We start from the raw sequence: 11182 nt of genomic DNA, 5'->3' as shown, positions 1-11182 counted from the left end.
TGGATTGGATACGCAAGTTTGTATCCAATCAAATACAAAATATAAATTTGAATTTCCAAGTTATTTACTTTTATTTTATTTTTTTTTAATTTTTGTATTGGATTGGATACAGGAGTTTGTATTGAATCCAATACAAAATGAATGAATGAGTTTCTATTTGAATTTCCCGCACACGCGCCAAAGTCATCACGCACGCAGGAAGGAGCCGTCCGTTTTTTTTTTCTCCGCCGGACGGCTTGTCCCTTCAGAGATCATCCGGCGCTGGAACGAGAAGGACGTGGGACGATCAGCGGGACCAGGTAAGATGCCGGCCGGTATTTTGTGTTCCGCCGGCCGGTATCTTGTGTTCCGCCGGCCGGGCGGAACCGACGGTATCCTTGATAAAATACTTAGATATTATGAAGGGATTTGCTGAAGGCACTATCATTGTGAGGGGGGCCACCTCAATTTTGCCCTGGACCCCCGTATTGACACCTCATCAGGTTAAACCCCCATATCTTATGCTAAGTTAAATGCATTTAGGACTAAAATAGGTGAACTATATAGTATAATCCCACAGTTATACTCCGTTATGCAGTAAGCTACAATCAGATTTACAGAAATATAACTCTCAGTCTCTTTCTTGGTTGACTGGTTTCATAACAGAGAAAGGAAGAGTTGGGTCATATTAGAGAAAACTCTTGCACAGATAGACCTGAGGTCTCTTCCATGGATTGATCGGCATCTCCTTGGCACAAATGTCACATTTCCTGGCCTTACATCTGACCTTTTACTTATATGAGACCTCATTTGTGGAGGTCGCATCTCTACATGCCCAGGTCCCATGACATCACTTTTTGACAATCCAGCTTTCCCTCCTACAATGCAAAAAACCAAATTCTTGATTTGGTCATTAACTGAGGACTGTTTTCTTGGAGGTATTCTCCATAATGGTCAGGTCCCCCCTATGCCTCATGTTTACTCCCAGACAGGTAGTAGAATGTCTGTGTGGTTTGCGTATAGACAAGTATTATCATATATATCCTCATTCCAAAGCACTTCAATATTGTATAGAGGTCTCACAAGGTTCGAGGCACTGTTCAGGTCGTCTTCTCCACCTACTCATGGTATTTCTCTATTGTACGATTTATTTAACCAGGACGCCTCTACTTGGGCTCTCACATACACACGATACCAGGAATCTGAATTGGGTGTTCCTGTGACTGTAGAGGAGTAGGAGAAATCCTTTACTCTCACACATAAGTTAACTCTTACCTGCAGGGCACAGGAGACCAGTTTTAAGATTTTGTCTCGCTGGTACCTTTGCCCAGCAGACCACCACCGTATCCCTCTAGCTGTATCGGACAGATGCTGGCGTTGCCTTGTGCAGAAGGGTACCATGTTACATATTTTTGGGAATTTCCTACTATACACCGTTTCTGGGATGTGACCTTTCAAATATATAATGCCTGTACAGGCTCTACTGTAGCTAATACCCCTAAAACATCTCTCTTGTCCATGATCCAAGGTTCCATTAAATCCACCAAGTGTAGTGTGCTCCATCATTTCCTCACTGCTGCCAAGGTATTCAGACCTCGGTTTTGGAAACAATCAGTAACTCCATCCCTTAAAGATTGGTTTTCAGAAGTAGAGAAAATTTGCCACATGGAACAATTAATAGCTGACGACAATGACAGATCGGAACAGTTTAAGTTCACCTGGTTGGCTTGGGATTGGTATAAAGAATCCCCCCAATTTCAAATATTCCCCTTCCACCTCCCTTTTTCCCTTTCCTTCCCCCTATCCCCCCCCGCGCTTGAAAAGGTTTTTGTTTGTTTGTTAGTTTCCTTTTTTTGGTATTTATGATTCTGTTTTTTTTGTTTTTTTTATATCTTCTCTTTACATTTGATTCTTTATTGGAATATGTATAACCGGGTCCTTCAGTGTATATGTTTTCTGCAACTGTTGTTGAATTATAATAGTTGTATGGCTACTGTGACTTATGTTATAAGTTTATGTACCCTTGCTATGGTCAACTGATCCCCCCCCCTTTCTTTTTGTTCTCTCTTTTGGTATTGTGTTCTATTTACGAGTTAGTTCTCTATGTTGTTTTCTGTTTTCTGTAAAATTGAATAAAGATATATTTTACAAAAAAAAAATACTCTAATTATTTATATGATTCAATGTAACCCATCCGGTACAGGAATAAAGTGTCCCAGGTGTTAACAGTAATATTATGATTTATATATTTTGGTTTCTGTTTCAAATTTTGATCTTATGTGTATGGTTTAGTTTATACTTACTTGTTACTTACTTGTTGCAAGCCCTTCTCTGCCAACCTGAAGCCATTGGTAGCTGTTGGTACTTTTGGTCCATCAGTTAGACTTGAATACCAATGTTAAAGTGGGACTAAACTAAAAATTAAAAAAAATACACTTACCTTTAATCCCGCAGATCCCTCAATGGCACTGGTCCCTCCCACGATCCCATTCCACATCGCCCTGGAATTCCTCTCCGTCCCAGCATGGAGGAAGCAACGGGCACCGCCATCTTCTGTCTTTTCTTCCGTTTTCTTTTTGTCTTCTTTCTATATCACCCGTTCTTGCACTGTGCAGGTGCAAGATCAGGTGATGTAGAGGCTGTGAAGGGAAAAAAAAAGGGAGCAAATCTCACTGCACAAGGGTGGGATCAGGATCTCTTTCCCCTTGATGAAACAAATGCCCCTTCTGCCCATGCCCGAAATCAGGGCGTCTGCAGGAGCAGCCAGAGCCTCCTGTGATGCATGATGTAGGTATTCCATTAAGTCTTGATCTTCGCAGTTGTGTTGCACTTTTTTTTACATTTTTCAATTAGTGAAATATTGAGTTTAGGTATGCTTTAATCTTGATTTGGTTTTTATTCAGTCATAACATAAACAATATTTAGAAACTCTACCCTACCTATTGCTGAGTTCTCCCGGTAACAGATTTTTTTTCCTCTTCTAGACAACATTGGGGGCATTATATATAAAAATATATATTGTTTTATATTGGATGTGCGAATTATGTTGAAATACGAGTCCGTGGCTTGGCATCCTGCCACCCGATCTTTCTTGCCTGTGTGAGTGGTTGCTATAGCGCTGAATAGCAAACATAGCATGGCTTCATCACCGTGTTTCTGCCGTTTGTAGTATAATAATAAATAGGTAGCCTGCGGCAGTAGCATTTAGATGGTCTGCGGCACGAGATACAGTCTGCAACTCAGATCTGCATGAGCAGAGTTTTATTTTGTCAGAAGCGTGGCCTTTTAAGTCACACGGCACATACAAGTAAGTTTTGGCAATGAAGTATGCCATTTGCCATTAGGAAACTATTAGTATGGAAGCCAATTTCCTTACCATGTGCTATTGTATAATTTTAGGATCTGGCAATTTATGTGATGCAGTAAAGATGGGGACAGGACATTGCATTCACCGGTTCCACTGGTCTTTTCTGATAGTTGTCTAAAAAAAAACTTGTGGATTATTTTTTTTTGAAGGGCTGGCATTTAAAAGGTTTTTCTGGCAAAGAAATACTTAATATTATAAAATATTGAATTTGTTTTAGACAATTATATTTGCTATTATTTTTTTGATGAATTTTGTTATTCATTTTTGTGTTTTTTTTTTTACATACTGTGAGGGGTTAAGCTCAGGATCGCCTTTGTTGGGGTCAAAGGACACTTGTCTGGTTCATCCAGCTCATATCACACCGAGGTATAAGTGTTTAGCTGGCTTGCAGCCAGGTTTATTGAAGGTTGCATATAAAATAATAAAACAGCAAAAGAAAACCTTGCCTGTCCGGCACTTACTAAACATCAAACATCACTGTCTATCAGCTGGAGGGCTTCCCCCTGCCAGCTCAAAACCAAGCTTTCAGCAACCTTTTACTCAGGTTTGAGTTCATTCACGCAGTCCACCTGGCTGTGTCTCCAAACAGAGCTCTCTCCAAATAGAGCTGCACTGACACAAAACTCCTGTCTGTGTCTCTCCAAGCCAAGCTGAGCCCGCACAGACCCCTGTCTGTGTCTTTCCAAGTAAAGCTGAGCCTGCACAGACCCCTGTCTGTGTCTCTCCAAGTTAGGCTGAGCCTGCACAGAACCCGGTCTGTGTCTCTCCAAGTTAGGCTCCTGACTGAGCTCCTGGCTCTGGGTTATATCCCCACCCTCAGTGTTTCTTCATTAATTATCTCACAGGCGAAAGTCTTCCACCTGCTACTTCACACAGTAGAGGAATCTTGGGCAAATATACCTCACATAAAAGAGGAATCCTGGGCTAATATATCTCCCTTCCACCTCCAATCCTGCCTTGGTGTCACAATACATATCCATGACATACCCATGACACACTATAAGCCTTGATATATGGTCAGATGAAGCAGCTTGGTTTCCGTGAAACACGTTACCATTTGAAAGGGGCTATAATTACACTTTTTTAGTTTCAAAACATTTTTTTGGAGTATTACAAAAAAGAAATGAAACAATGCAATAGGAACGGTAAAAACAGGAAACAACAATAAAAATAGGAAATAAAAGAGGCATAAAGGTATTGCATTACAATGCAACCCATTTGTACAAAACATCAACAACTTTTTGTGCTAAAAATACATAGGGACTATAAATTCGTGAAATGTCAAGATGTCTACATCATGTCAACTGAATTTGCAGTTTGGGACCCAAGGGGGCGGACCGCCGCATGACCCGCCTTCACTGGTAGTGTAAACGTTCTAGGGAAGCACACCCTTTTAGGAGCAGCAGTCTAACTTCTGACCTGAGCCTAGGTGGGGGACTAAACTTCATTACCTGAGTTGTAAATCCAGTGAATGCAATATTTGGAAGAAGATACCCAAGGGGTATCAGGAAAGGAGGAGAAAGAAGAAAAGATACAGAAAGGGGTAAAGGGGAAAGGGAACAGGTTTTCCTCCAACTAACAATGCAATTCTTAAGGTCAGGCTAGGTGTGGGAAGGTAATAGGGTTGTGAATGAGGGGTCCCATCCCATGGGCATATAGTAGTCAATCAAACTCACTGGAATTTGACCATGTGAGTAGAGCCCTCATTTTATCGTCGGTGAGGAACCAGGCCATTTTTTGTTTCACATGTGCCACCATGGGGGTGGATTACCACCAGGCCTTCGCTAGTACCATTTTTGGCAGATGTGAACAGGAAAGTCAGTAGTTTAAATTGAGTATTGGTGCAGACAGATGGCATCCGCTGGACGTTTGAGAAAGGAGCATCCCACTAGTTTATACGTCTCTTGGTAGATGCATGTCCAGTATTTTCTTATTTTGGAAAATTCCCACCAAATGAGTGGGTTTAATTTTAGCAAGGCATGTCAGCACCATATACCATCACAGGCTGTGGTGCTCTATTGTTCTCCAATAACTGACCCCAGTCCGCCTGCACCAGGACAAAACCAAGGTCACCTTCCCAGCCGCCCACATAGGGGAGAGTTGTTGTGGTGCGGCTCTACATCAGAGTGTTGTATAGGGCACTGATCACCCCTTTGACTTGGGGATCTCTGGGCTATGTACATTTACAAAAGGTCATGGTGTATGTGTGTGCGTGTGTGAAAAACCTCCCCGTTGTGGATTGGATGAAGTGCTTGATTTGCAGATAGCGGAAAATTTCTGATGATTGGGCTGATTTTTATGGCATGTTGTGAAGGGTAATATCCCAAAGGGGCTGAAGAAGTGATGCAGCCACACCTAATCAATGTTTAGGATCTAACTTGGTACCAAAAAAAATGTAATGGTCACCACCTGCTGGCCCTGTTTCCTGTTTGAAACACCCACCTTTGCTACGGGCCATCTCACAATATATATATATATTTATATTAGCCAAATGAAAACTGCTAGGTAGTGTTGTGCCCTGCAGCCTTTTGGATTTGCTTCATTATTACTGGTTAATTTCATTTGATTGGCCATTATAAACAAGTAGGTGTAGGTTTGTAAGCACTATTAAGCACAAATATTTAACATTTATATTTTTTTCTTGTTACATTGTACCTGATTTATTAAAGCTCTCGAGGAATGGAGAAGGAATTTTCATCAGTAAACCTAGGTGATCCAGTAAAGCTGGTATGGATCCGGTCCAGGATTAAAAACATTTCTTTAACAGAAGGCAAACGACTTTTAGGAAATACATTCCAGGTTTACCGGATCACCCAGGTTCTTTGATAAAAGTGTATCTTCTCCAGCCATGAAGAGCTTTAATAAATCCTGCCCATTGTTTCCAGCACCAAAACTGATTTCCTTTTTTTCCCTCTCCTTTTAGATTTTCATAATACAAACAGTTCTTCAGCAGCAGAGTACTGACTTGAAGGATGGAGAAATTCCCAGAAGCATGGAAAAACTACTTTTAATATATCTTCGTATTGCAACATGGAACCAGATACTAGATCCTTGGGTTTATATCCTGTTCAGAAGAGCAGTGTTAAAAAGAATTTATCCTAGCTTACATTCCCGTCTATCCATTATGTATTTATATCCAACCCTTACTGCTTCATTACGTCGCAAGTATACGCAAGAAACTGTAATTAATTAGGTAAAATACTGCGGAAGCATTGCTTATGTAGGTACATATACAAATTGTTGAGATTTTTAGTATATTTGAAAAAGCAAACATTAGACCTTTTATTAAACAGTGCCTACTAAGATGATATACTTAAACAAATGATACAAAAAACTGACATGGAGTCATTTTAAATAAACAACAATGCAAACTTCTCATGACTAGAAAAAAGAGACTTCTCAATATTGATATAAAGAATAATGTGATCTCAGTATTAGTTGTTCCAGATTAGGTTACAATACTTAGAAACTCCTTTCGAGGTCTGTTAATAAAACAGGACAAATATAAAAAAACAAAACAAAAAAGATTTCAAAGAACATCATGATTTCTGATTGATATTTGAATGAAACCCCCCTGATAACCTCAGAAAGAAGTGTGTAGCTGCCTATTAGTCTGCCAGGAAACTTAAAGATTGACACATGATTTACTTCAATCATTTCATTGTAGGGGAAAAGCAAGTAGTGTAGATTTTGAATGATTTGCAAACTTTTACAGAGAGAAAGAGATTGCACCAATGTAATCTGTATGGAAGGTGTGCTCTTCAAAAACAACTTTAAAACCAAACCATTTTGAACACATAATGAAAGTCCAGACCTTGTGTAACAATATGCCATAGATTGGAGAATTAAAAATTTGGCATGTCCACAGTAACAGCAGAATTGTTTTGCACAATCCAAAGATAACATTTTAGGTGAAGAACATTTTACCAACTGTTGTTCAGGGTGGTGAAAATGGTATGATTTGAGGTGGCTTTGCTGATTCATGACCTTGGCAGCTTAAACACATTGATTCAGCTATGAAAGTGTAGTGGAAAAAAAATGACACGGAAATAGATCTTTCAATGAGATAATGATCTGAAGCACACTAACAAATGCACCATAGTATCAATCTATAAACAGAAAAGGATGTTTAGGGAATACACCTACAAGTGATAATTTCTTCCAAAGCGGACAAAGCAGTACCAGCTTCTAAAGGAATTAAAAATAGTGTATTTTTCTGTAGTACTTTATATTTAATGATTTAATTTGTTTGAAAATTTACTGAAAAGGCAAAATTCAAGTAATTCCCATTTATTTGTTGGCCTGATTTTTCAAAGCTCTTTAAATCTGTAGAAGATAGACTATGGTGGCTGAACGTGGGTGATCCTGAACCGGGTCGATTCCAAGGCTTGCTGGATCACCAAGGTTCTCCCATGATGGTCTATCTTCTCTAGTCTTGGAGAAGCTTTAATAATTCAGTTTACATAGGATGTACCTTCTTTTACACATATCAGCATATGGTATTACATTTTTGTGAAATGTGTATACCGGTAAATATTTGGAATAATTCATTGAAATTTTAGGGGACATTTTTTTTTGTGAACAGTGAAACCTGACATTTATTAAATATTCTCTGGTGGAGAAAACATATGGACTTGGAAGATTATCCACCAGGGACTGTTTTGGTAAATGCCAAATTCTCTGCTTTTTAAATAGATCCCCTTGCTTAGTAAAAATTAATGCAGTCTTGCAAATTGGCATTTGGGTACAATATAATTGGAAACAGAATATCATCACCTTGAAAAAAGCTCTATCGAAGTATTCAATGTCAAGTTTTCATCTGGTTTAGTCATTTTTATAGTATGATACCCTAGCTTGTCTATTTATTGGGACAAACCTTTGTATTCGTTTGTTAGGTAAAAGCGACAAAGCACTAGGAGTAAATGAACTGTAAAATTACACATATACTTACTTTTAGCTTGCTAATGCACACTGTGTAAAATAAATAACTCATATGGTTTAAAAATAGACTATGCTTTTTATGTTTTTTTGTGAATAAATCAAAGTCTAAGTTGGAATTCCAAATCATAACTTTTTTATTTAATGGTTTAAAAGCAAATTTTAATTGGAAGAAATCTTAGGAATCTAGGACATCCTGGGCCAGTATAAAACTAAATAAATCCAAAGACAATTAACCAATCTTCTCACACGCTGAAAGTTCTTTTGGTGCAATTTGGTCTTTTCATTTCTTTAGGCAGTTTTTGGGATCTCGGGTAGTTAGTATCCATTTTCATGAAAGAGTCACCTTTAACTGTGCTGTTGGTGATTATGGTGGTATATTTACAGTTTGGGAATAAGCTAAAACATGTCATCAATCCAAAAATTCCACTTGTTTCACTGAAAACTCTCTCTAACAAGACAGCACCTGGATGGTATACTTGGGATCAAGAGTAAAGTAATTGGGTACTTTGGGACATGACAGAAGAAGATGATACCATCTTGTAAGTGGGATAGATAACATTCATACTACTGTTTTTTTAGCTGACAATTCAATAGGGTTTAACACGTGACGCTGCCCTGATTTACAGAAGCCCAGCCTTTCAGTATTCAGGTTGTAGTGCATCAGATGGCTAGTTACCACTTTCCTTTGCTTTTATAGATTTTCCAGCATATGTAATGTTGGATTCAAGCAGGTGGGCAGCTAATAGATTGTTTTGTGGAATGGGAGACCATTCCGTCTCTGCAAGGCCCCACAATTTCAGTGTAGGATGTGCTGAAGTATGCGCAGAATATTTTTTTGGAAATTACCATCAAATTCAGCACGCATGAAAAATTTTGTAAGTGAATTTACCCAGGTAAACTAATGTATGCAACTCAATACTGAAGTAGTGGTTTGCTCCTGGAAATTTTTTTTTCAATACAATAGGAAAAACAAAATTAAAGGGGAGTTCAAAAAAGACCAAGACTTTACAACATTTACCCATTTATAAACATCACAGGAATGTGTCAATAAATAAAGACATTTGTTAAGATTTTAAAGCTTTTCCACTATTATCATTTGTAAATCATTTTTAAATGTGCCAGATCGTTGTATATAAAAAAGAGAAACCAAAACCTCAAAACATTCTTGGGACTTTTAAGGCACAAACTAATACCACATCTTCAAGGGTAAAACAAGGAAAACATTTTATTTAAAATATACACATTAATACACTTCCCTAAAAGTTTAAAATTTGTACAAATTCAACATTCCAAAAGCATCCATCTATTGGAGTTTTACAACTATTTTGTCTCAACATATTATTCAACGTGTTCCGCGTATACATATATAAAAATTTATCTTTAATCTATTCATCTAATTCATTTATTTCTAAATTATAATTTATCTATTAATCTGTAAAACAAATATATATGTTTGGATCTTAATCAATTGATGTCAAACAGCAGGGCATATGAAGCATCCCAAGGCTCCTAAAGATAATAAATTTGGGTATAGTGATCTAATAACATAGAACTTTCCAATATTCCAATATATACGTTTATCTGCATATGATTATCAATACAGGGTTGTAAATACCTACCGATCGATTTTAGCATAAAATAAAATAAATTGTCCAATCCATATTAAACTCCTATTAATTTCAACTAATGAATTCATAAACATATTGATGCCATTTAAGTGGGTGTCATCTATTTGGAACTTTGTACACACGGGCGGATTTATGTTGGAAAAACCAAGAGATTGTTCCGCAAAAGAATTTACATAGATACATAATAGATCAGGTTAAAAAAAAGACATAGGTCCATCAAGTTCAAACAATAGGGAAATAAACATATCCCTGATATAAAACCCTATAAGACATAGTTGAAGGCAAAAAAAAAACCCTGGTACAATTTGCTTCAAAGGGAAAAAAATTCTTTCCTGATTCCATGAGGCAATCGGATGTTACCTGGACCAACAGTTTTTGTTATCTTTACTTTAAAGCTTTAATACCCAGTTATATTCTGTGCTTCTAGAAAAGCATCCAGCTTTTTTTAAAGCAATCTATGGTAGTTGCAAAACTTTTTCCTCAGGGAGCCGATTCCACATTTTCACAGACCTTACAGTGAAGAATCCCTTCTTTGTAAAGAAAATTTCCTCAAAGTTCTGATCGGAAATCCAGGAAATCACTATAGGAGGATTATCGTGGCTGCATTCATAAATACAGCTGTGGGAATCCTCCTGTCAGTGAGCGATCCCCGGGCACTACAGGTCAGAATGAGGGCAAGCCCTCATTCTGTCCTGTAGTGCCCAGCGATCTCTCACTGAGAGGAGGATTCTCATGGCCTCATTGATAAATGCAGCCGCGATACTCCTCCTCTCAGAGTGAGTCATGCGGCCTGCGTTTATGAATGAACACGGCTGTGGGAAAAATCAGAGAATTTTTCCCTTGCTGCATTCATTTATAAGCAGCCAGCCGTGAGACTCACATTATGTTCCTGGATAGAGAAACTCCTATCCAGGAACAAATAGTACAGAGCTGCAACAGCAATCAGGGGAGCAGAGCTGCTCCGCTCCTCTTATTGCTGTTGCTGCCCTATAGTTTTTCTATCCAGGAACCCAGGACTCCTGTGTTTTTGGATAGAGAAACTCTATCCAAGAACACATACAACTAGTAAAGGGCTGCAAGAGGAATCAGGAGCGGAGCTGAGAGATCCGCTCCCCTGATTGGTCTTGCAGGTCCCAAAAATTCTGCCGGCTTAATTTACAAAGGCTGTTCTCGCCTACATGTTTGGTAAGCGAGAACAGCCCAATTTGCCGCCAGACCAAATTTATTAAATTTGCTCGCTCTTCCCTAGTAATGATCTCAAAGTGAA

General features: G+C 38.5%; 1 protein-coding gene across 1 annotated transcript in view; it reads left to right on the top strand.

Annotated features, from left to right (window-relative positions):
* TBXA2R (thromboxane A2 receptor) overlaps positions 1-8355 on the top strand; it is a 49329-nt gene extending 40974 nt beyond the window's left edge. The window contains exon 3 of the mRNA XM_072405069.1: positions 6270-8355. Within this exon, the coding sequence (XP_072261170.1) occupies positions 6270-6539 (270 nt within the window). The 3' untranslated portion in view covers positions 6540-8355. The remainder of the gene's footprint in view (positions 1-6269) is intronic.
* The last annotated feature ends 2827 nt before the right edge of the window (positions 8356-11182 follow it).

The sequence above is a fragment of the Pyxicephalus adspersus genome, chromosome 3 (genome assembly GCF_032062135.1).
Source record: "Pyxicephalus adspersus chromosome 3, UCB_Pads_2.0, whole genome shotgun sequence".
Taxonomy (NCBI): Eukaryota; Metazoa; Chordata; class Amphibia; order Anura; family Pyxicephalidae; genus Pyxicephalus; species Pyxicephalus adspersus.
Note: the sequence above shows the minus strand (reverse complement) of the source record. Positions and strands in the feature narration are given on the sequence as shown.